This window comes from Salvelinus sp. IW2-2015, linkage group LG12 (assembly GCF_002910315.2).
Source record: "Salvelinus sp. IW2-2015 linkage group LG12, ASM291031v2, whole genome shotgun sequence".
Taxonomy (NCBI): domain Eukaryota; kingdom Metazoa; phylum Chordata; class Actinopteri; order Salmoniformes; family Salmonidae; genus Salvelinus; species Salvelinus sp. IW2-2015.
This window is the reverse complement of record NC_036852.1, coordinates 2054640-2082084: the sequence shown is the minus strand read 5'-3', so window position 1 is coordinate 2082084 and position 27445 is coordinate 2054640. Positions and strand designations below refer to the sequence as shown.

The following is a 27445-nucleotide window of genomic DNA, read 5'->3' as shown; positions in this document are numbered from 1 at the left end:
GCTACTTATAAACCTTATCCCTATTCTGTAATGTAAAGAGTAACAATTGTAGACGTTTCATTAGTTTCGTTCCAAGAGTATTTGGAGTTCATATTCCCTACATGTGATACGCGTAACCTTAACCAAATTGTTTTTTGTGTTGCGCGTAATTCTACTTGCGCAGCTCCAATATCTTCGCATCTCAACATCCAACGCCCAATAATATGGATAGCTACTACCACAGGTCTGAACTCGCTACCCAGTACCACCCTATGCTCTCCTCAAGTGAAGGGCTGAACTGAAAAGAGGAACCTAACACGTTCTAATAAAGAAACCACAGGGATGACAAATCCGTCAGACGCAGACGACTTTATCGACTCGGAGGACTCATTTGGTGACGGCGACAAGGGAAGCAGTAGGCATTCTGCTCAAGAGACCGTCTGTGACAATCGTCATAACTTCCATGGATCTACAGAGGGACCGTATCCCTCGTCTCAGCCCAGCCCCAGCCAAGCTCAGTCCGCGTCTGCTACCTCGCCTGGTACCATGTTCCCACACCGGACACTGCATGGAGCCACCTACCCGGCCCTCGCCATCACCAGTTCGGGTCACTACATGGCACACCATCCTGTGGTCACGCAAGGCTCATATAATAGCCTCTTGACCACTACGTCACCTCAAGGCTTCCCAGCGCCCGGATATTTTTACGCCCAGCCATACGGGCATGGCCACCAAGGAGGTGCTTTCCACAAGAGCTCAGCAATGCAAACCGGGATGGTTTTTGGTAAAGCGCAAGTTTATCTCTGCAATAGGGCTCTGTGGCTCACGTTTCACAGGCACCAAACAGAGATGATCATCACTAAACAGGGGCGGTGAGTATTGACCCGTTCACTTTCTCGCTTGCCTTGCATAAGGTTAGCTAATGTCAACATAGTGGGCAAACTGCCGTACTTATTTGGACGAAGTAAGATTGACGTGTTTATTGAAAACGCCTGGGGTTTATTAACAAAATATGGCCACAGCAATAGTCCAAATTAGAATGAATTTCGTTGTCTTATTAAGTAAAGTTTTAGCGGGCTTTAGGAATTTGTAAATGAAATAAAACTCACTCTTTTTTATTCTTACAGACGAATGTTTCCCTTCCTGAGCTTTAATATATCTGGACTTGATCCGACGGCAAATTACAATATTTTTGTGGACGTCAGTCTCGCGGACCCTAATCACTGGCGGTTCCAAGGAGGACAGTGGGTACCCTGCGGCAAAGCTGAGTCAAATGGGACAGGCAAGTGATTTTACTTTTCTTGTCCCCCTTCTATTCTCTTCAAGTGAGGTTTTCTGACGAAGAAAGTGAGTAATGTCTTCAATAATTAATTTATAGGGAACAAGGCCTATATGCATCCAGACTCTCCGAACACCGGCGCGCACTGGATGCGTCAAGAAATTTCTTTTGGAAAACTGAAGTTGGCAAATAATAAAGGGGCATTGGAAAGTGCAGGGCAGGTACGTTAAATATAATCCTAATTTCGTACAGTCTCATATATATACGGTGAAAGAGGTCTTGAAAATATGCTATATTCAAGTCTAGAGACGTTTCATTGAGAGATTTTCTATACAAAATTAGTTTTTATGTATTTATCAACCATATTGTATGAAATAATTCAGAATGTATTTGTCTTTAGTGTAAAAATATATATATATCTTCAAATTGTGCATTGTCTCTAGAGATGATCACAGATGCCCCAATTAACACCTGTTTTTCATGTCCTCTGTTCAGATGGTTGTCGTTCAGTCCCTCCATAGGTACCAACCCCGTCTTAATGTGGTCGAGGTGCACGAGGATGGGGCAGAGAACGCCAGTCAACCCAGACAGTCATTTACGTTCCCCGAGACGCAATTCGTTGCAGTCACAGCATACCAGAACACAGACGTAAAGAAATTTGTTCTTTCAAATATTGATTTATTTTTTAAATTGGGACTAGGCAAATATTTTCCTATTGGGGTAAAAGTGGTTCACAAATTTACATTAGACTAGGCTAGGCCTTTTTAATGTTTTTATTTTCTTCTTTCAGATAACACAGCTGAAAATAGACCACAATCCTTTCGCAAAAGGTTTTCGGGACAATTATGACAAGTAAGTAAAAATATATTAGCCTAGCCATTGTTTTGTTTTTTAATATCCTTACATATTTAAATATTATTCTATTGAAATTATTAGGATCACAAATTGTGACTAAAATATGAACACATTTAATGTGGTTTGTTCCGAAATTAGACTATGCTTTACGCACGACTTTTCCCCATTTATTGGTGACGTTGCCGTCACTCCTAAAACAACCATATGTTTTTTTATGATTTCTTCAATACCAGCTTTAAAGGTAAGGACTACATTATGATGTAAACGAGCTTGAAATGCATTACGGATTTGGATACGTGCATATTTTTGTCCAATTGGAAATGTATGCGTTTGTGTGTCAGAATTCCTGTGGACAGACAAGTTAAAAAATGTTGCCAATATTCTCTTCAAATATTTAGTGTTTTAAATATAATGTAAGGAACTATTGGAGATTAATTAGGCTTAATGGTGTAAGACGTCCGTTAATTGTTTTAAATAATTGCATGCCATTGTTACTTCACCCTTGTGGAAGAGTTTTATTTGAGGTCTTTCTCATTTGTATTATTTTCCAATTTCCTAATTGATTGTTTTGGATGTCTCTAGAATCTACACAGGCTACGATAGTGACCGGTTGACGCCATCGCCGAGTGACTCGACCTACGCCCAGTTTGTGCCCGGTGCCAGATATGCACTTGCTAATTCTTTCCTTCAGCACCAATTCGTCAGCACGTATGCCAAATCCTGTTTCCGCCCTAGCGCAGGAGCTACGTCTGGACTAGACTATAACGTCCCCTTAACTAACAGCATGCTGTCACCGCAAACCAGCGAGGAGGACACGATGGCGGCATCCCCGAGATGGTTTGTGACACCGAACAACAACAGACTGGACTATGCCTCCCGCACAAATGACGCGACTGGAAACACGGCAACTTTGCTGTCATATGCAACAGCTGGAAAGGCACTACAGCTGTCCGCAACGGACAGTTCGGGTAGAGCCCTTACTTATTACGCAGAACCAACGGATTTTGCGCCTACCTCACCCCAGTATTGCGGTGCGTCTAGCCCGGCTCTGTCCTGCTGGACTAATGGACACGCTATTGGTACTGCGGACTTTGACGAGGTCCTCTCACTTTCAAAGGAGAGTTTGCCAACGAGTGTCTCTGAAGACGCAAAACCACAAGATATCTCGGAGTCTAGTTGGATAGAGACATCATAAACTGAATTGAAGAGATATCCCATCCTAGGTTATTGGCACCAGTCTAAATAGTCATCTGGAAATCGTTCATTCGTTTTTTCATTAGACTGCATTTTTGGATTAGCCTAGAGTGGGCTATGGATATGACTGAAGTATTAAATTGTTAACGACAAAATAGTCTATTTAAGCTATAATAATGTATATATTTAACATTAGCTGTAGTCCTACTCTAGATGTTTTAATTGAATCCTGTTTTCTAATTTGACTGATTTGATTGGTTGATTTTTGATTTGTTGAATACATTTCTGGAAAGTGTTCATGTCTTAGCCTGCGTTGAGTTTCCTTGGCATTATGTTTTATTGTGCTGGCTTTAGTAGGCTATATAGGATCCACAATGTCTTTACTAGTGCAAAAAAACAAGGTTCTGAGTTATAACAACTGTACTAAAAGTAAGTAGCCCAATGCTTCAAAACACAATGGACATATTCATAAATCATCGCCCAACGCAAAAAAAGGTGAAGAGGGAATTTGTTGTAGTCTTTGATAGGATGTACACTAATTCATTATCTAAAAATGAAGTAAAAATATAAATTCGATTAAAACCAGATGGAGAAGTTGCAATTCCTTTTCTCTTTAAACGTGTTTATACCAGGTATGATGGTTTATTTGTGTTGTTGCTGCTTTGCTTGCAGATGCGTGAACAATGGAGCAAACTGAAGATGAAAGATATTCATAAGAGGACCACAATGGACATAAGTAATCTGAACTTGTTTTTTAATCCTTGATAATGTTTAATGTGTGTATTGTTGTAGTCACATAGCTGATTCAACATCTGTATTTAACATTTGTCAAATAACTTTCATTTATTCGGCGACTATTGACGTTTTCTTTAAAAAATAAAATATTTTTGTGTTAAAGTAACTGCCCAGTGTTTCCAGATTTCTATTTACAATATGAGTAAAATACTTTTCCTACCAAAAGATGATAATTAAATATGTTGAAAATAAGCTTTTCGGTGTTTGAATGATATGGGCGTACCCCAATAACAATGATGTGGGCATATTGCTGGGGGTGTATACAGGTCATTAAAAATATTAATCACAAGTCAACCGCTGATTGGCCAACACAGCCAATGAGCCAACCTGACTTCACATTATATGTTAAAATAGTAAGCATTTTTGAGATGGGGTTTTTCTCAAATGTATGCGTTGGCGTCAAATACGAGTATAGGACGAGTCAACAACATTATTTGAGTATGAGCTAACAAACAATGAACTTTTAAGTGATATTTTCACTGGACAGTTACTTATACCGTCATTGAGGTATTTACAGAAAATTAATCTCCGTTAAACCAGAACAAAAATCTTGCGCAATTTGCTCAGCTGTGTTTACATATTTACATATACCGTAAATTATTTGCAAAGAGCTTCCTATTGGTTGTTTATGATACTTTCCAAGTGGAAAACTCGGCCAAATTGGAAGTTTCCGAGTTGTCTTTCTATGAGAGATTTACACAAAGTAGTCGTGGCCCAATCCCAAACCAGGGACTGTTTACATAGCAGGTTTGGATAACTAATCTGGCAGGTTAGGATAATTAACGTGGCAGGTTGGAATTAACATAACAGGCTAGGAAAATGAGGTTACGGTTAGGAAAATAGTTAGGTATAGGCTTAAAAATATTTTAAGGATCCGCCCCTTTTTTTCAATCTTCGCCTAAAATGACATACCCAAATCTAACTGCCTGTAGCTCAGACCCTGAAACAAGGATATGAATATTATTGATACAATTTGAAAGGAAACACTTTGAAGTTTGTGGAAATGTGAAAGGAATGTAGGAGAATATAACACATTAGATCTGGTAAAAGATAATACAAAGAAGAAAAAAAACCTTCACCTTTGAAAAGCAAGAGGAAGGGCATAATGAACTATTCTAGCCCAAGCGCAATTTAGATTTTGGCCACTAGATGACAGCACTGTATATGCAAAGTTTTGAGTGATCCAGTGAAATCTTGCATATCTATTCAGAAGGTTGTATAAAGACTACCCAAATGTGCCTAATTGGTTTATTCATACATTTTCAAGTTCATAATTGTGCACTCTCCTCAAACAATAAGATCAAGAAAGCACGAAATGAGGGAAAGGCTGCTTACTTCGTCGGAGGACGAGGCTTCATCAACGGTTCAGAAATCCATATTCCTCCCTAAAATCTCACCAGAAGAAACAGATTGATGGTTTCGGCCATGGTATTCTCATTTTCCTTGTATTGTTTAACTTTACCTAACAAGCATCAGGTGACTATTTTTCAGAATACTCAGGTACTTCAATTTATTAGTTTGTTCTTGTATGACCAGAAGGCCTATTTTGTTTACAAACTTACGAAGAAGCTGTATTAATTGTTTATGTATACAGTAACTAAGATACTGTTTTAAATGGCATACAGGTCTGCTCTGACTTCACACGGTTATTGTTCTATTTAGTTATTAATACTTATTTCAAAGTGATAAAGGTCTTAGGAACATGTATATGTAAAACATTTTTTTATTCAATTTTTTTTAATGATCAGTTTTCATATGCACTTAAAATAGTAGGTACCCTTTTATTTAAATTATTATTTTGCATTTTATTTCTCAGAATAGTTCCTGATTACACTAAAGAGGGTTTTTAATCTCTCTTACTACAAGAACCCTTGGTTTGGTCTTGAACATAATTTTCAGTTGAGTTGAATTTCAAAGCCGGATAACATCTAGCTCAAAGTTGATGGAATAAGATATTTTCACTTTAAGTTGACTTAAATGGTGCAGATCTCGGTTCCTTATCGTTTACGTTCACTGCTCCTACCTCTTTGACTCATCCTACTACAGTTTATACTTTTATATAATCTTTGTTGTTTTGTCTTTGTCTATAGTTTCTCTTAATGCTATGGGGTTACGAAACAATGTGAAGCGCAAGGCCTTATATTTATTTGCTAAACAATTTCGAACCGATTTTTGCTTTTTTCACAAGTCTCACTCAATTTTCGGCTGATGCCAACTTCTGGAGATCACAGTGAGGCAACGATATTTGTCTTTCCCATGGATCTGAACGCTCCGCTGGCGTCACTACAATGAACAATACCTTTGGTGGTAATATTCTACACTCGGAATGTGACCCCTTTGGTCACTTTATTTGTCTTGTGATCAGTTACAATGACATTACGCTCATTACTGTAAACTTCTACAGGTACAACACCAAACATGAGAATGATAAGTTGCTTGAATTTATAGAGAAACTTATACTTCATTGGTTATCTACATTTCTTGAATTCGTTAATATTGATAGGAGGGGACTTTAACATTACTATGGATAATTCAACTGATAGATGGCCCCCAGGTAGGCCAACCAATCAGAATTTGGGTTTAATACTTTTTATGTTAATGTTTGATCTTACTGATATATGGAGAGAGAGGTTTCCGGCCGACAGATTATTCACTTGGAGTAACAAAACAGATTTCAGACAATCCAGAATAGATTTTTGGCTTATATCCAAATGTATTGATAGTGAGTGTGTTACTACAAATATTTGTACTACTCCCCTCACAGACTATAGGGCCATTTACATTGATATCAAAATATTTACCCCTGATACTAACCTTGGTAGAGCATCCTATTGGAAGCTAAATAGCTCATTATTAAATAATGATATAGTTAAGTTTGAGGTTAAAGATCTGCTTTCACACTTTCGGGAAAGGGCTTGTGAAGAAAAACCTTATTGCAAGAACTGGGAGCACTTCAAATTTGAGGTGTCCAAATACCTTAGAAAATATGGTAGTAATCTTGCTAAGACCAGAAGAGCTGAGGAGGAAAAGGTGATCATTAAGATAACTTCCTTTTCTCAGAGGTCCCCAGCCGGCCTCTCAGGGGAGGAGAAGATGGAACTAATTGAGTTACGAAATAAACTGGATAATATATATACATTAAAAGCAGGAGCCTTTATTAGATCTAGGAAAAAATGGATTGAGGAGGGAGAACAGAATTCATCCTATTTCTTTAGAATTGCGAAATGTCACTCTAAAAATAACACTATCCATAAGTTAAACATTGATGGTGTTATTACAGATGACCAAAAATGAATCACTAAATACTGTAGCAATTTTTACAGAAAATTGTATAGCTCTACGTACTGTCAGGAATCCACAGATATGTTTTTTGACTCACTGAATAATGTTCACTCTATCAGTGATATAGAATCTAAACAGTGTGATGAATCCATCAAAGTTGAAGAGATTATAGAGTCTATCAAACATCTAAAGAACAATAAATCACCAGGTGTTGATGGAATTACATCAGAATTTTAAAATTATTTTCTGAACAAGTAGCTCCCTTCCTATTTGAAGTCTTTTTAGAGAATATTAAACACAATGTTCTCCCTCCTACAATGAGTCAGGGGTTAATAACACTGATACCTAAGCCTAAAAAAGAAGTGCTGCTCATCGATAACTGGCGTCCAATTTGTCTTCTTAATAATGACTATAAGATTAGCCTTAGCCTTACTACTTGCAAAAATAATTAAAGAAGTCCTGGATGCAATCATTGATGAAACACAGTCTGGCTTCATGAGGAACAGACATATTTCTAACAATGTCAGACTAGTATTAGACATACTTGACTACTCAGACCTAATAACCGAGGATAGCTTCATATTATTTTTAGATTTTTATAAAGCATTTGACACAGTAGAGCATCAGTTCCTCTTCCACTCCCTTGAGAGATTTGGCTTTGGGGATTCTTTCTGTAAGGCTATTAAGACTCTCTATACAAATGGTAACAGCTCTATCAAATTGAAATATGGCATCTCACCTAGATTTGAGTTAAAGAGAGGAATTAGGCAAGGTTGTCCTATCTCTCCGTACCTGTTTCTATTAATCACCCAACTTCTTACAAATTCTTTAAATAATAGTCCTGTACAAGGTATTTCCATAGCTGGTAAAGAAATTATTACAAGCTAGCTGGCTGACGATACTACACTTTTTCTGAAAGATGCTAACTAAATTCCCATATCGATCAATGTGATACAATCAATTTCCAAAGCGTCTGGTCTATATCTTAACATTGATAAATGTGAACTCGGCTGTCAAAGATTGTGTGACACCTTCAAATTATGGTATTCCAGTAAAAGAAGAACTTACATATTTAGGCATAACCATTACAAAGGATCAGAAGTCTAGAGGCTTACTAAATTTGAACCCTCTTATTAAAAAAACCTAGAAGAAGCTAAATTAATGGCTACAGAGGGACTTATCTTTATCTTATCTTATCTCTAATAACCAAGGCTGAAGGTATCTCTAGACTAACATATGGCGCTCTATCTTTATATCTGATAAAATAACGTATATGTTGAAAGATAATGATTAAATAATTCCACTCTGAAACCTTATAATTGTATGAAATTGATTAGAATCATAAAATGATAATCTGATGATGTGTGTAGTTTTAGTCAGAATTAGATTAAATAATGTATCTGTATAGTGGAAAAACACAGATTGTCTGAGCAAGGCGTAGTTTAGGATTTGAACTTGTATGTGTGTGCCGAAGAAAAAACCCGAGAACAATTCAACTGTGTTTGGACCGACCTGGCTAGGCCTCTGAGAAACTTATGATAGCATAGGTAGTACTTCTCAAGGTTTCCCTAATCTCGGGGGAATGGAACTGTCGGCTGGGTAGTGATAAACAGTGGTGAGAACTATGGAGAAGGATAAAACTCACCTGTTTGTGTGTATGTATGTGCGTAGGATACCTACTGTTTGTGTGGAAGTATGTGCGCAGCTATAAAATGGATGTCTTTGTATAATGGACTTCAGAGCATTCTCGTGAATAAACTGTACTATCTTTTTGCATAAGCTGAGTCGTTGACTAATTATTATTAAACCCATGGTCTTACAGATCTCGGGGATTGGTCAAAGCTATTGATTGTCAATTATTATCATTGGGATTGAAAATTCTCGTGACAATTACTTGACAGTAAAATAAGCAAAGAAATAGACCAGATGTTTTTCAACATTCTGTGGAGAAACCGTACCCATTACATTACGAAAACCGTTGTAATGAACACTCATGAGAATGGTGGGCTGAATTTTCTGGACTTTACTACCTTAAATAATACTTTTAAGATCAATTGGATAAAACAATTCCTAAGAAGACCCACTTCTATGTGGTCTTCCAGTGAAACTTTCTGCTTTTCATCGGCAGGTTTTCTTGTAATGGTCCTTAATTTATAGATATATTGTATAAAAATACTTCCTTGTTTTTAGAATATTGGTTCCGAAATAATATCCTATTGGTGAGCCAACTGGTAAATGCAGAGGGTCTTTTACTCAGTTATAAGGAATTCTGATTACTTTACAAGGTCCCTGTAACACCTAAAGATTTTGCAATTGTTTTAGATACCATTCCCTCAGGTGTTGCTTTATTATTCAGGAACGTGTCAAGACCTAACCCTCAAAGCCTACCTTCCGTTGACCCTGTTGACTCATCAGTAGGAAAGATTTGTTTCTCTTTTGGTCCATTCAACAACAGAGCGATACGAACCTTGTTTCAGCAGGATTTTGTATCTATACCTTATGTCATGCCTTATTGGAATGGATTTATTGATAATATCTGTTGGGAAAAAAGTTTGGATGTTGCCACACACATACCTACTTGTTAACCAAATCAAGGAAGTTTCCTTTAAAATTATTCATAAATATTATCCTGCCAACCACTATATGAAGAAGTTTAAGGAAAACATCAACTCAAATTGCTCCTTTTGTAATGACCACCCAGAAACAGTGTTGCATCTTTTTTGGCATTGTATTCATGTAAGAAAACTGTGGCAAGACATCAGTAGATTTATAATTGAACACATTTATGAAGATCTTACACTATTGTGGAGAGATGTACTGCTTGGATTCTTTACCTACGATAGAAATAAGCTGAAACATTTTTATGTAATTCATTTCATTATTCTTTTGGCCAAATTTCATATTCACAAATGTAAACAAAAAAAACAAATTTTCTTACCTTACAAAAAGAAATTGAACTGTATTTTAAGACAATTAAATACTCTACTAACAAAAAAGCTGTTAGAATTATAAGTGTATGTATGTCCCTTAAGGTTCTTGTGTAATGTGATATTGTACCCCCTTGCCCAATTTCCCATTGTATATTATTCATATATACTGTGTTCCCACATGTACTTCCTGTATTGATTTGTTGTTAAAAAAAAGAAAAAAGTAATTAAATAAAAACAGCACCAAACACATTAGCTAGATGTAAACCTGCAAAAACGTCCAAATTAATTAAAGATAAAAATATATATATTCTCACTATTTTGAGGAAGCATTGACTTTGTTCCTATGGTGACCCATGGGGGACAAACATTATTAACTGCCACATCGAACCACACCCCCAAGACTGAAAAGTAGTTTTTTAATGAGCAACAGAAACACATTCAGAATCTGAGGGGTGAGTATCCAAAAATGTAATGGTATGCTGTCAAACAAGGCTCCAAAAAAGCTAAAGGGGCTCTATAAAGATTTGCTATGTATTCTCCTAAGGCCCATTGCTACTAGAGCAGTCCTTTCCCATACCAGCCGTCTGACTGACTTCCTAAAGCAAGGCCACTGGAGAGGCCCATTGGAAACATCAATCTACCATCCACTGCTCAGCCTGTGGTGAAGATGTCAGGTGAGAATCAGAATTTGACTGGTTTAGGCTACACTTATACTGTTTAATTGCCTATACAAAGAACAAACCTTTTTTGGTAATCATCTTTAATTGCATATCGTAACTTTGGGTTTCTTACCAGGTCATGGCTTCAGTTGTTAAGACATCTTCAAATTAGGGCTGGGCGGTATACAGTATTTTAAGATATACCGGTATTGATGCAGGGACCGGTTTGGTTTTTACTTTACCGTCTATACAGGTATTTGAATGTTTGTTTGTTAAATGTGATACGCCATGTGTAATGTCAATTTTTAATGTTTACTTCGTCATCTCTCTCAGCTCTTTCTCTCTGTGCCACTTTCCACACAGCCCAAGCCACGCCCCCTGTCACTCAAGGAGCGCATTTGATGTTCCTCAACCAAGATGATGTTCCTCAACCATGAGACACTTGCGTTCAGTCTACATGGTCAATGCAGCACATGGAACAATATTGATGACTACAATGCTGTTTTCACTTGGCTTCTTAATATAAACCCACTAGCGTTCTATAATGACACTATTAGTTTGTGTTTCTTACATCAGCAAACAGCTAGTTTGTCTTTTCTTAGCAAGTTGCCCTAAATCTTGTGAGATGCTAATTGTTAGCCGCTAATAGCTAGCTAGCTAATAAATGTACCGAGTAAGCGCAAACGTAGCTTGCTAATACAGCCTGACAATACCAGTGATGGTGTAGACCAAAATCAGTATGTTGTTTGTGCAACAGTATCTTCTAAATCTAAGAGGAATATGCTAAGCAAGAACATGTTAGCTACATGACGTAGCTAAGAGAAAACATGCAACGTAGCCAAAATTTATAGGGTCCCCTGGGAAACACTTATCAAAACTTTTATTCCTACCCTGTCACAATAACTCCTCTGGCATTTTAATTCGTTGTCATCTCAAACAACCCTGTATTCAAAGTGCCCACTATTATATTCTAACTATAGAAATAGAATAGTCATTCTATTTCCATGATTCCAACAGTTTTGCTCTAATTCGCAAGTCAAATCTCAATTGCAACATTTGGTTAAAAATAAATCCTAGATTATTTGCCCATATCATGCAGCCCTACGTGGCAGTGTGTAAATTACTTTGATGAACTGAAATGGCTCAAGGTGGATACAGGAGTCACTCCGATTAAGTTGGGGTTTACCCACAAAATTGTCCATAACTCTGTCTCTAAATATCTAGGGTTGGACTAATATGCACTTTAAGCACTTTGACATGCAAACACAGGCCCAGCCTTACTCAGACATTTTAAGACCTTTGCACTATCCTGCAGAATTCTTTTGTAAATATTCTGTAAATATCCGTAGCTTTTTTCCGTTGTTGTGTTTCACATTTTAATATGTGATCTTGTCATGTGAACTATGACTGCTGCGAAATGGAATTGCCTCTCGAGGACATTAAAGTTGTCTGAATCTGTAATTATTTCAGCCGTATAAATGACACATCAGTACTTCACCAGAAGGAGCTCTGCTAACTTTGATCCCTGCAGATTTAAGCGCCCCACGGGGAAAAACTAATGTGTGTATTTTGCTGCAGTTCTGTGGAACAGTTTACCAAGCTACCTAAAAACTCATCAGAGAACAGCTTTAAGGTGTCACAAACAAACCAAAAATATTTGAGAAACACCATGGCGGTTTGATTAGGGGTATTCTCCCACGAGGTGACTCGTAAACGGGCTCCTCTGTGCTGTAGATGTCGTTGTTGTAAATTGATTGCTGTAAATTGCTTGTGTTGCTTTTAATTGCATTGAGTGCATGTGAAGTGTTGGTCTTTCCCACCTGTCATCTTGCTGAAAAATGAGGAACACATTGGAAATCAAATCAAATGTATTTATTGAGCCCTTCGTACATCAGCTGATATCTCAAAGTGCTGTACAGAAACCCAGCCTAAAACCCCAAACAGCAAGCAATGCAGGTGTAGAAGCACGGTGGCTAGGAAAAACTCCCTAGAAAGGCCAAAACCTAGGAAGAAACCTAGAGAGGAACCAGGCTCTGAGGGGTGGCCAGTCCTCTTCTGGCTGTGCATGGCCAGCATGGTCAAATAATAATAATCACAGTAGTTGTCGAGGGTGCAGCACCTCAGGAGTAAATGTCAGTTGGCTTTTCATAGCCGATCATTAAGAGTATCTTAGAGTCTCTAGAGAGTTGAAAACAGCAGGTCTGGGACAGGTAGCACATCCGGTGAACAGGTCAGGGATCCATAGCCGCAGGCAGAACAGTTGGCCAGGTGGACTGGGGACAGGTGGACTGGGGACAGCAAGGAGTCATCATGTCAGGTCGTCCTGAGGCATGGTCCTAGGGCTCAGGTCCTCCGAGAGAGAGAAAGAAAGAAAGAGAGAATTAGAGAGAGCATACTTAAATTCACACAGGACACCGGATAAGACAGGACAAGTACTCCAGATATAACAAACTGACCCTAGCCCCCCGACACATAAACTAATGCAGCATAAATACTGGATCGATAAGCCATCAGGTTTTATTGTGTTTTTATCCTCAATTATTTTTGATGTATGTAATGTTGTCTCCTGCTGGAAGAGCATACTGCTTTTGATTATTTGACTTGAAACGGGTATTCATTTAAATCTAATATCTCGATGTGATTGGAGATATGTTTGTTTTTTCTATTGATAGTTGTTTTAAATTTGTAATATATTCCTGATTGATTAATGTTGATCATTAAATTTTGAAGAAAATGAGCTGGCTACTGAAAATTACGTCAATTTATTAATCAAATTGCTCAGTTTGATATGACGCATCATCCCATTGAACACTAGGTGGCACCAATGTAACGTTTTTCAAAGGATTTCAGTCAACGACTTCACAAATGGGTGAATGAATCAATGTGCTGTATATCCCATCGCACTGCGCACACATGTGGGCCATGATAGAAATGGTTCATGGTTATCTGCATGTATTTTACAATTTGTGAAGTAGGCCATTCGATTACGGTCCCAATTTTCCCTCATCGATTGCAATAGAGCAAATTAATTACTGTATAGGCTAATTTCATGGGTCAGCCATCAATCCCAGGATCCTTCGTTAACCACATAATACGGACAGAACCAAAATAGGCAACATTCAAATATAGTAGCCTACGTGTTTTTTTTGTGTGGTTAATTTGGATTACAATACGACCATGGTAGCGTATAATAGCCTACCTAATTCAATATTGTCCCAAATTAACATCAATATCTGTCAACATAGCTACTAGAGCCTACCTCTGTTTTATCCTGAGCTTCTCCGGTGTTGTGCGCTCATATCCTGTTCTATTGAGTGCAACCCGTGCTAAAACAATATTCTGTGGGTCATTTTTAAGAATAGGTCGACATTTGTGCAATCTTGGGGCAACGCGCGCCACTGTAGGCGAATTCTATATCGTGCTGCGCTTCATTGCCTCACGTGTGCTCCACCTCGTCATGGAGCGCAAATTGCACTCTCCAAGCTTGAGCGCGTGAATGGGAAATAGCTACCCCATGCCTAAATTATGTAGGACTGGACGAGGAGGATGTTTACCTTAATTTGAGAAAATCTGCCCAGTTTATATAAGGGTTCACCCTGATATAGCCCGGCAACACTAGATAGAAGAATACAATAGGAGCGTATCAAGTCTACAGAGAAAGCGAGGCAAGGAAAATATGGACCTAACGGATCAAGTAGCACAAATGGAGCCGCTACTACCCTTGGTAAGGATGTCCCATAGGCAACCTAGAATAGGCAACCATTGTGTTCTCACTGAAAATGGATTTCATATCGTTGATTGAGAATGTCTTGATGTGGGGATTGAACACACCTGCGTAGATCAGCCTATGTGTGCAATACATTTGAAATAAATCATAGATAGTCTATGTATGTTATTACATCGGTTATTTTACAGCATTAGAAAATGACAAAAGTGTAATAGGCCTAATATAGGTAAGTAGGTTATAACCTAGTTGTATAAACCGGTTTGCCAAGACAACTGTTTTATCGAAAATATCGAGACATCGTAATATTTGTGTTGATTTCTTCATTCTGGACCATCCTGGATCTTTTTTTGTGCTGGACCAATAGACCTGCATTAATATTGTCATCAAAGTGTGATAATAAAACTCCACAATGTTGATGTTTTTATTGCATAGTCTACTACATCAAATACCTATAGAATACTGTAATTAACCTGATTTAGAAAGATATGGTCGTATTTATTTACCTATTACTAATGCCTTCTTTATATCCACTAATTTCTCTTCTAATGCCATAGCTGACACATTTTGTTATTGATAAAGGATGATGTAGGCCCATGTCTTGTTGAGTCTGCAATTAATGTGTCTGTGAAATGCACCTACTGACAGTGGAGGCTGCTGAGGGGAGGACGGCTCATACTAATGGCTGGAACGGAGCAAATTGAATGGCATCAAACCGTGTGTTTGATCTATTTGATACCATTCCACTTATTCCGCTCCAGCCATTACCACAAGCCCGTCCTCCCCAATTACAGTGCCACCAACCTCCTGTGCCTACTGTGGTTCCAGTTCAATTGGTCCCCTGCTGGATTACCTTACGGTGGAGCTGATTAGAATGTCTGTCATCTTGTGAACGTTCATCTGGACTCAGAGTCAGACACATCCCAACTGATCACCAAATACTTCATAGAAGCACTATGGTGAAGTCCTACTCAGTCTGTCTGCCAATCAGTGGTTATGATGCGAAGGAAATAAGGAAAATAAGTCATTTAAGAGCTTTAGGACAGAGCCAGGTCCTATAATTGTGGACAGCTGTAAATTCACAGCCCCATGTTGTTACGGTAGTTTACTACTAGACAGTAGATATCGGCTCATCTGATATCTGATTGGACCCATTAGGATCTATAGGTGTATTATTAAGGAAAGCCACAAACAGACACCACTCATCAATAAGAACCCTATCACCCTATAGGACATACTCTTTCTATGGTCAATCCACGGTCATAGGCAAGATTGATGAACCGTAATCTATACATGTTGAATAGAGACCACACCCAGTGGTGTCCAAAGACTGTGCCTGTTTCAGCGGTCAGGTCCTGTTTAGCATTCCGGTGATGGCATGTTGAGAAATGGCCGCCGTGCTGGATTCTCGCCTCAAAGCCAGGGAGAGGAGAAATATGGCTTTTGTTCAAACGCTGTTGAAAACGTTGTTTCCCTTTATGCATAGGTCATTATAAAAAGAAAAACAAACATGACATTGAAAAATTACATTGATAAAACAGGTCCTCTGTGCGAGCCTACTTAACCAGTGCTGTGGATTGACCACAGGTTGAATATAACATGGGCTGCTTTTGGTCACTTACTCACAATGCAGTGCCGTGTCATCATAACTCTTGGCTGCCTAGCTGTAGCGTGTGTCCTGAATCCCAATGCGTTGCCATAGTTGCTAATGGTTGTGTGTGGGTATGTGAGGTGATAGTAGGAGTCAGTATTCTGTGGAAATCCTCAGTGTATGACAAACAAAAATGGCATGTAACTTGTATTAAAAACCTGGGGACCGGCAGGGATTGCATAGCACTCAATGACTTCCAGTGTGAAGATGCGCAGCCAAGCAAGACTGGATTATGCATGTAAACAATGTCCTGTGGATTGATGTTATACTGACCTTGTTATTTACAGGAACCAAGCCCCCAGAGCCCTCAGGTACCTCAAGGAGACACGAATGTGGTGAGTACTTCTGCTTTCATACCAAGCCAAGCATGCAGGATAAGTCCTACTACGTTTGCTCAGTCATACACGAGTCCTTTTGATTTCAGCTACAGATAAAGCCACTTCATGCAGCAAATGTGTAGGTATCCATTTCAAACGGTCTTGGTTATGAATATCACTGAAAATCCATCTGGCAAGCTTTCGAAGTCCTGAGTCAGACTTGAGATAAGAGCTCCCAACCAAGACTTTCACAGAAATCATTCATTGACGTCAATGGGAGACTTCAGCAAAAACTTGAGTCGAGCGCACAGATTCCACATCAGAAATACATATGCTGGCATATATTGGGTAGAGAGAGGGTGTTGGGAGTTAGGGCTGGAGACAGGAGATGGAGAGGGTGTGATTTAGTAAAGATGGATCTGAATGTTGAGTCCTAAACCTGGGCACAGTGAGCCTGGCTGGCCTTCTGGCTGGAGTGGATCTAGTGTGGACAGACGGGGGAGGTCTGTAGAGCAGAGTGGGTAGAGCAGGCAGAGCTAGGCCTGTTCTCTTGGACATAATGTTCTTGGATCAGTGGGACATCTCTGTCTGACTGGGTGATCCGACTGTGCAGAGCCAGCCCCACTGTAGCGAGCTAAGTGCCTAGACCAACTGTGTGCCTTTGGATGTTTAATTATAGCAGAGAGAGGGGGAGGAAGAGAGAGAGAGAGAGGAAGAGAGAGGGGGAGGAAGAGGGGGAGGGGGAGAGAAGACACAGCTAAGAGAGATGCTAGTGCCTTTCCTACACATTTCTGATAGTTCCTATTTATCATCCGTGCCTAAATTGTTATTGATCCAGTACTACTACCACTGGGAATGTATGTCATTAGGTAGTGTAGCAGAAGAATCGCTTGAAACGATGGATCCATTTCCAGTACAGCATGTTTCTGCCACAGTGTTCTGATGACGATGCAGCACAGATTGAGACAGTAGTGTCCTAGGCAGGACACACACACACACACACACACACACACACACACACACACACACACACACACACACACACACACACACACACACACACACACACACACACACACACACACACACACACACACACACACACACACACACAACAACAACACACACACACACCACACACACACACAACACACACACACACACACACACACACACACACACACAGAGGATGACTGCAGAGTAGAACCGCCTCATAGCATGTCCCTGTGGATTTAGGATGGATCAGATGTGGCAGGTGCAGTGGTGAGGAGTCCTAGGGCTTTTCTCTTCAAACCTCACAGAAGAAGGGTCTGTGTGTGTGTGTGTTTGTTTTGCTTACCGTGACTTAGCTACAAGCCTCTCTTAGATAAGAGGGCCACAACACCACACAGCCCAGCATCAGTGATGTCAGCAGCTCGCTAATCTCACAGGGGATTGGTGGACGGATGCTTGTCAGGAAACATCGGAGCCCATCTGGATCAGAGCTGGGCAGTCTGAGCGCTTGTTTGTGTTGCGAAGCTGCTGTCAGGAGGAGGCTGGCTGGCATGGGGAAGAGGAACCGGTGAGAAGAGCCTGGCTCGAACTTACTGCCAATATCTCCAGCCGACAAACACAGATTCTGTCCGGGGCTTGAGCTTCCATCTTGCGGTCTCTCGACCACTGTAAATCCAAGGGGAAATCTCGGGCTTCCTTGCCCATACTGACGCGCCATGTTATCAGGGAGCTTGGACCCCAACTCCAATGGATTTAACTGCCAGGTACGCCTCTGGGTTTAGCCTGTGCCACCTGAGGGAGGTTGGCGCATAGAGGGTGACAAAGAATGGGATGGAAATGCTGGTGATGTTCACGTGGCCTAAACTATTGGTTGTTGCGTCACAACATTGTTTGTGTTCATGTGAGAATATATCCTGATTGGAGTTTTAGCTCATATTTGGGTTTATGAAAATATACCACTGCAGACTTATCATGCACACATTCACGTCATCATTTCTCAACAGTGACATTGGACAGAAACACTATACAACATTATTGATGGATAGCAAACGAGCCATTTGACGCTTTCCTGAACACCCTGGCGGATTAACATTGAAGTCACTACAGGGCAGAGTGAATGGCCTCCAGTTCAGTATTATAGTGTTGGTTAATGCGGTGCTTGATCACTGCTGTTGTTCTGCAGTAGAGGCTAGCGGTGCTGCTGATCTCCCTGCATAGGAAAAGGTTCTAAGGAGCTACTGACAGATGGGACTCGAGCACTCTCATTTTGCGAGTGGTGGGAGATCGAGCTAGAGATTATACCCACTGTCATGAACCCGATTGATCTTTGAGAGAAGCCAGAGGAAACCAAATGACCTAAACTGTTTGTGTTTGTCTCTGTCTTTGTCCGTTTATGGCTACTTCAGAAGTATTGCTGTTTGTTGATGTCTTTTATGCTTTGGATTAAACTGTGTTGATGTCACAAAGTGAATAGGAAGCCTGTGATAGATAGGTATGGCTTCGAGAAGCTCCCCTGGGATGCTGATGCTGCGCACACTGCCATTGCCACGGTAACTACGGCCATCTGTAGGGATCAGACGCGTGACGACGTCTGCCCTTATCCAATCCCATGGCTCTGGTGTAAGGGCTCCGCCCATGCTAATCCACTAGCTGTAGCTATATAGAATCCCCCCGGCTTGAAACGCATGTACAGTACTTTCATCCACATTAGACTGATCTACAGTCAGTAATCCTCTATCCCGTAGATGAGGCTTTGTGGAAAGTCACATGCTATATGCTTCTGATCCGTATAGGTGTTGTTGGTCAAAATAATAAGTAGAGAAGTCCTTTAATGTATACCTCATGGCCTAGATATCCTATGAAGGTAAACGTTGATCATCTCTGCAGGTTCCGTGCGTCACAGAACTCCCTGAGAGACATATGAGGAACGTGGAAATTGGGTCACAAGGCTGGTGTGTGTGTCCTGGAAGACTGTATTCTAACCAAAACGGCTTCCTGGAAACGGCTCGTGTGAAAGCTCCGGGTTGAAGTTTCCCCTAGGTACAGATTTAGGATCAGCGTCCCCTCCCCCAATCATAACCTTAACCATTAGTGGGGGAAAAGCGTAGCTGACCCCAGGTCAGCGTCGAGGGGTAACTTCACCCTACACCCGTGTGAACAGATAGGTCTGTGATTTTTACTGGCAAAGATATGGGTACATAACCCAGGCACACCTTTCGGTCAACATTAGGAGACATCCTCTGTGTTTATTGTTTCTTAATGAGTTCCATAATAGCTCCCCCTGAAAGATAACATCAGCAGACCACCTCCTCTAGTCAAGCAGTCTATCATAATGTTCTCTCTGCCAGAGGTCGACCTGAAGTCCCAGGATGTCATTTTGATTTGTAGGTGGTTTACATTTTAAACAAAGACTTTGTTCACAACTGGGATGTGCAATCCTGGCCCTAGGGTTCCAGACTGTGTGTTAGCAGGCCTTTGTTCCAACCCTGCATTAACACTTCTGATTCAACTGGTTACAGTTAGTGCATTATCAAACTAGTTCTTGTTCGAACTCAAGAAAAACGATGTATTTCCTGCGCTGAAAATCACCATCTCCTTGAATACGGTAATTCGAAAATAAATTCTCAAGGAAAAGGAAATCTCAAGCGAGGTTCTAGAGTGGTTATCGAAGAAAGGAATGACGTCCAACAGCGTGTGTGGGAGGTAAAGACGAGAAAGGAAGTCATTTTTAAGGGAACTGGAAGTGTTGGGTGCAGTTTATTTCAGATCACATCAGTCGTTAGTTGAGAGACCTCGACACGCCATGCTCTGTGTTGAAAGCCATCTGACCATTTGTCTGTTTGATGAGAGCATGTCGTTATCACAAAATTGACCTGAAAGAGATTTCTACGGTTCGTACTGTCCAAGGTGTAGGACCTGACCTAACATGAGCGGAATGCAGGTGCTATCGCTACACACACACAGGGACCAGCTGGGGTGTGTGTGTGTGTGTGGTGTGTGTGTGTGTGTGTGTGTGTGTGTGTGTGTGTGTGTGTGTGTGGTGTGTGTGTGTGGTGTGTGTGTTGTGTGTGTGTGTGTGTGTGTGTGGTGTGTGTGTGTGTGTGTGTGTGTGGTGTTGTGTGTGTGTGTGTGTTGTTGCAACTGTGCCTGTTTGCATGCGGTGTGTTTTGTGCTCCCTCGGTTTCTGAACAAAAATATAAACAAAAATATAAAATGTAACAATTTCAAAGATTTTACTGAGATACAGTTCATATTATTATTATGATTATATATATATATATATTTACCTTTATTTAACTAGGCAAGTCAGTTAAGAGCAAGTTCTTATTTACAATGACGGCCTACCCCGGCCAAACCCGGACGATTGGGACTCCCAATCACGGCCGGATGTGATACAGCCTGGAATCGAACCAGGGACTGTAGTGACGCCTCTTGCACTGAGATGCAGTGCCTTAGACCGCTGTATAGTATAGTGAAGTATATTCATTAGGCACTAATCTATAGATTTCACATGACTGGGCAGGGGTGCAGCCATGAGTGGGCCTGGGAGGGCATCGGCCTAGCCAATCAGAATGAGTTTTTCCCAACAAAAGGGACTCCTCAGAAGATCCTGCAGGTGAAGAAGCTGGATGTGGAGGTCCGGGGGTGGCGTGGTTACATGTGGTCTGCGGTTGTGAGGCCGGTTGGACGTACTGCCAAATTCTCTAAAACGACATTGGAGTCAGCTGATGGTAGAGAAATTCAATTATCTGGCAACAGTTCTGGTGGACATTCCTGCAGTCAGCATGCCAATTGCATGCTCCGCTCCCTCCAAACTTGAGACATCTGTGGTGTTGTGACACAACTGCACATTTTAGAGTGACCCTTTATTGTCCCCAGCACAAGGTGCACCTGTGTAATGATCATGCTGTTTAATCAGTTTCTTGATATGCCACACCTGTCAGGTGGATAGATTATCTTGGCAAAGGAGAAATGTTCACTAACAGTGATGTAAACAAATGTGTGCACAAAATTTGAGAGAAAAAGCAATTTGTGCGTATGGAAAATCTCTGGGATTTTTTTACATCTGCTCATGAAACATAGGACCAGTGTATATTACCTCATTTGTCATCACCTCCAAGCCCCCAGTGCTCCTTCATGTGTCGTCATTTTAACCAGTAGCAGTTAGTACAGCTTATCTAGAGTTTTGATTAGATGGTATATGCTGTAGCTACAAAGTGACTTTTTCGTAGCAGGTTAGGAGCACTTACGCAGCAGGTTAGGAGAATGACCCTAACCTTAACCCTTATCCTAACCCTAAACTTAACCCTTACCCTAACCATTACCCTAACCCTTATTCTCAACCTAACCATAACCTAACCAAGCATTTGCTTATCAACAGATAGTTTGTTGATAGTATGATGCTCTACAGATAGAAAATCTGGACCCAATTAGGTTAGGAAAAGGGTTAGGGTTAGTTAAAATGCTCTCCTAACCTGCTACGAAAAGTAACTTCCGGTGGTAGCTGTACTCCATCTAGTCACAACCCTTATCTAAGTCAATTAGCTTCCTGGTGGTCCGACCCCTCTCAGGTCTCAGGAAACACAGACTGACTTTGTTGATTCCTAAGGTCACAGTCACACTCACTCCATAATAGTCCATTGATGTCAGATTTCAGAACTCATTAGAATGAGTGGTGGGGATACAGACTACCAGGTTATCCTGGGTCAGTTGTTGTGTCCCAGGGTTGGGGGCTGATTTGGGTCAGTGGTGTATTGTATTGATAGGCTAGCTGGCTGGGGGAATGAAAGCGCCACCTGTGAAACTGTAATTCTATTCCGTGCCACCTGCTGTTTGTAATCCGTAGAGGGATTTTGGTTTTGGAGGCTTTCGGCTTGATTCTTGTTTTTTGTTGCTTCGTCACTGTCACGGAAAAAATCTACAAAAAGTAGGATTTGACAGACAAAACCGGTAATCAAGTTACTGGAGTAAATAAAACAATTGTGTCAATATTCACTTTTGTACCTTTTCACTTCGCAAAGAACGGGTGTCCTTGATGTTTTGGATTCATGGCAGGAAACCTGCTTACAGTTTTTTTTTAGATGAGATGTTTTATTGTCACATACACCGGATGTCACGTTCCTGACCTGTTTTCTCTTGTTTTGTATGTGTTTAGTTGGTCAGGACGTGAGCTGGGTGGGAATTCTATGTTGTGTGTCTAGTTTGTCTGTTTCTATGTCAGCCTAGTGTGGGTTCTCAATCAGAGGCAGATGGTAGTCRTTGTCTCTGATTGAGACTCATATATAGGAGGCTTGTTTKGTGTTGGGAGTTTGTGGGTGTTTGTTTCCTGTCTCTGTGTTTGTGTTCTGCACCAGATAGGTCTGTATCGGTTTTCACGGTTTGTTATTTTGTTTGTTGTTTGTAGTATTCACTTGTTCGTTATTAAACATGTTGAACACTAGCCGCGCTGCATTTTGGTCCTCTCATTCACCCTTGGAAGAAAACCTTTACACCGGATCGGTCCTGCAATAGACTAGCGCTCTGTCCAGGGAGAGTACTTGTACATCAATCTGCCTCACGCTACAGAAACAGGAAATAGACTCCTGCCTAATGGGCCGTTCTGGCTCGGACAAAGCTTACTTACTAAATAGACGACCGATACCCCTCCCATCCCACCTCTACTGCCAAATCTGCATATCTATGTAAATATAAGCGTATTGGACGCAGTCCAGATTAAAGGGGGATTGTTGTAAACTTGAAGGAAATAGTAGGATAAAGCTCTTCCTTGTCCCTGTTCTGTTCAGGGCTCTGTTCAGGGCTCCTATCAGGGCTATGTCCCAAATGGCCCTGTGGACCTACACTGCACAGATGATACATACAGTTAGTCAGCTTGATAGGAAGGAGCAGAGTGCATCCGTGAGCAACACATGTAGGGACATGGGGAGGCTGCTGTAGCCCTGAACTGAATATCAAACAACTGTATGCGTTTAAATAATGGATAATTACTGATGGGAAATGCAGAAAATATAGCTACATGCCGTTTCTAATGCATCTCTGTGGAGTGCATAGAGAACAGGAGAATAAGCCTGGGAACGGCCTTGGTGTTTAGTAAACAGAGAGGAGGAGGGAGAGAAGCCAATGGCAGGCATCTTTCCAAGGTCAACCTTGAACTCGCCAAACGTGGAAATCAGATAGATGTCAAGCTCCTCGTCCTCCTTTGGTTTTCAGTCCAGGGCTACAGCAGCTTCCCCTTCCCCCTACATGATGTCAAGCTCCTCGTTCTCCTCTGGTTTTCAGTCCAGGGCTACAGCAGCTTCCCCTTCCCCCTACATGATGTCAAGCTCCTCGTCCTCCTCTGGTTTTCAGTCCAGGGCTACAGCAGCTTCCCCTTCCCCCTACATGATGTCAAGCTCCTCGTTCTCCTTTGATTTTCAGTCCAGGGCTACAGCAGCTTCCCACTACATGTGTTGCTCCGCTCATTCCTATCAAGCTGACTAACTGCCTGCAGAACTAGGCCTGGATATGCATTTGTTAGCGTATGCATGGTGTGTGCTCATTTCTCTGTGCATTTATGCGTGTGTGTGTGCGGGCATGGAGAGCAACTCCCACCTCGCGCTGGCTGCTCTGATGTCGTCACCAGGCAGAGAGCATGATAGGAGCTGATTTAGTCAGTGCTGTGTATATCTCTTTCCAGGGTAAGATCCTGGGATTTACACACCTATGGCAAGAGGTTAGAATTTGTGGGGAGATGAAATCTGTGGCGGGGAAGCTTTCTCTGCCGCTCTTACATCAGTGTTCTGCAGCTCTGCAGCCTGCAGGAGATCCTGTCCTCACACCAGGCTATTAATAGATAGAGACAGAAACCTGCTGCAGGCCGGAGATGCTGTCTCRTTTGTCAAACTGAACAGAAGACACGGAACACCACTCCGTCCTCCTATAGTGGTCCCGGCACAGAGAAAGACAGTTGGCGTCCTAGGCTATATTGACCGCTTTTCTCATCATGTTGATCTAACGAGACTTCACCGTGAATTCATGAGCACGTCTCTGTTAAGATGGTGTTGTGGGGTCAGTGGTGGAGTCCTTTCCATTCTAACGCCCTCAGATCAGGAAGTGAATTGCAATTTGATTCATTCATTCATAAAATGAGTATCATGTAAGTTGAATGAATGACACTTCTACTTCTGAATTGAACTGAGATTCATCTCCTGAATTCACTGAATTGAAATTTAATTGACACTCAACCCTGAAGAGGATGACAAATATTTGATCAGACACAGAATTTATAACAAGACATTCTCGTAGGTTATTTCATTGTTGATCTATCAGACCAAACATTTTTCTCACGAGCTAGCAGCCAGGGAGCAGGAGGTGGGGGATTTCATTATGATGTCACTGAGAACGAGGGGATTTCCCAGGGGGCCATGGGTCCTCCTGGGGATAGAAGCAGCAGGGTCTGCCCCCAGTCACCCTTCACATTTCTCCAAGGGTGGTCTCTCGCGCTCCACACTCTGCTATGACAGCCATACTGCCTGATAAATCGAATGGGTATACATGCCAGTTTTGCCCTACACCATTGAATAAACAAAAATATGTATTTAGGACTTTTTAAATTACATGCCCTACACCAAAGGGACTCTGGTTAGGATGTCTGTCTTTCTTTCTTTCATTCTTTCATTCATTCCTCTTTTGATGCTTCCTCCCACAGCCTCTATACTAGAGATCTCAGTTTCAGCTGTGTATGTGGAAACAGCTTTGCTTGTGTCCGACTTCTCAGATAATCAGTGAGCACACGGACACTGCCCACATGATGGGTTAGTGGCCCATTCCTTGAAGCAAGACGTAAATGACTTGACATCCAATATCACATTCACAAACAAACCAGCCCTGAAAACGTTTGTGTACTTTCTATTGAAAATTCCTTGATCTCCATCTGTCTAGGAGAAATCACCCTCCTGAGACGGTCTAATGTGATGTCTAAGCCCACCCGGCCACAACCCACCCATCCCCACCACCATCTGTCCACATTCCCATGATCCTCTAGGCTCAGTCACATGGGCGTCCATGTGTGGGTGCCTCCTCCCTCCAGCAACCTGGCCTGGGCTAGCCTAATCTTCTTCAGCATCCAGGATTGGCAGTGTAGGACGTCTTTGATTGGTCTGTAGCCACAGTCATCCAGTCACGGGATGCGTATGTAATGGATTTGTATTCCCTGTATAGTGCACTGCTTTTGACCAGCATTCTAAATGGAATGCAGATAATACACAGTCATTTGTAATACTGTCCAGATTGATCTGAACTGCAAAGATAATTCATGTTTGACTTTTGTGATATCATTTTGTTATGTTAATAGGCTCTGGTTTCTTACCTGTGGGAACTGTGGGGTAAAGCCAGGGGTCAGGACCAAGGCCATGGTTGCTCCAGCTGTGGGGTAAAGCCAGGGGCCAGGGCCAAGGCCATGGTTGCTCCAGCTGTGGGGTAGAGCCAGGGGTCAGGACCAAGGCCATGGTTGCTCCAGCTGTGGGGTAGAGCCAGGGGTCAGGGCCAAGGCCATGGTTGCTCCAGCTGTGGGGTAGAGCCAGGGTCAGGGCCAAGGCCATGGTTGCTCCAGCTGTGGGTAAAAGCGGCAGGGTCAGGGTCAAGGCCAGGGGGGCTTCCACCTTAACAACCTCTGCCTGGAGCTCAGCAGGCTGTAAACAGACAGAGCAGTGTAACAGCAGGACAATAACACATATAGCCAAACTTAACCTTTCATTTGTGACACCGCTCATTTTTATCCAATTATAATGCACCAAAACTGCTTCACATTTGACTTCTGTGGTATCATTTTGTTATGTTAATAGGCTCTGGTATCTTACCTTTGGAAGCTGTGGCATAGAGCCAGTGTCCAGGGGCAGGTTCTGAGGTGCTTCCACCAGCTGCAGGCCTGAAAACATCAAAGAGTTTTAGAATTAAGCGACATGATAGGAATAATACAACCACTGTTATCTGTAGCTCATTTCCATGTCTGTTGTATTACTAATACACTGTTGTCGTATGGTTCTACACCGTCTAACCGAAGTGCTGTAGATTCACTGTTTTCCAATCACGTTAAGTGCTGATTACATTCTAGTCTGATTAGATTGTCAAATGATGCAATATGGAAAAGCTCAGCAGTGACCGGAAATGTTTTGAGTGTAGCATTGACTTGTGCTCAGAGATGATTGTGAATGAAGTGTGGCTGATTACCAAAGTGAATTAACTAGCATTACTCAGCATCTGTGAGTATAGCCCTGACTCTCATGTTTTACCAGCTTAACACTGGCACCCAGAACCTCCTATGTCACCTCATGTTATTTGGCAAAAAGATTAAGCCTATAACCCCCTGGACAGAAACATGTTATTTTGGGAACACTCACTAAGCGAATAGTACATAGACACAGTATAAATGCACACACACACACACACACACACACACACACACACACACACACACACACACACACACACACACACACACCATCAACCCTCTTGAGACCCTCGACCCCACAACCAGTATTTCTCCTACAACAATCCTAGCCATTATCAGGATAGTCTTTTGGGTCAAAAACAGTGTTCCTCTCGGCAGCTGTGTGAGAGTCAGTATATATCTGACCACGCGCATGAGGAAGCATCCTTGTAAAAAAAAAAAATTAAATGTGACTAAAACAATAAAACTATCTGGGTAGTCAGGGAAGGTGAATTCATAAAAATTGTGATTGGCCACATTAGTTGCCATGGTGACTGTCTGATGAAGTTAGCCTCATGAAGCTGCTGTGTGTTTATTTAAGGA

General features: G+C 41.4%; 1 protein-coding gene across 2 annotated transcripts in view; it reads left to right on the top strand.

Moving 5' to 3' along the window:
• The first annotated feature begins 231 nt into the window (after positions 1-231).
• The window catches only part of LOC111970872 (T-box brain protein 1-like), a 303702-nt gene continuing 276488 nt past the window's right edge, over positions 232-27445 (top strand). Inside the window, exons 1-6 of one of the 2 annotated variants that reach the window (XR_011480665.1) lie at positions 232-851; positions 1107-1261; positions 1358-1479; positions 1754-1906; positions 2049-2110; positions 2696-3727. Coding sequence is in view for 1 of the 2 variants with exons in the window: in XM_023997603.2 (XP_023853371.1) it covers positions 322-851; positions 1107-1261; positions 1358-1479; positions 1754-1906; positions 2049-2110; positions 2696-3308 (1635 nt within the window). In the remaining variant the exon portion in view is untranslated. Of the gene's footprint in view, positions 852-1106; positions 1262-1357; positions 1480-1753; positions 1907-2048; positions 2111-2695; positions 4203-27445 lie in introns of those variants that run through there. The other variant, XM_023997603.2, reaches the window with a different exon arrangement.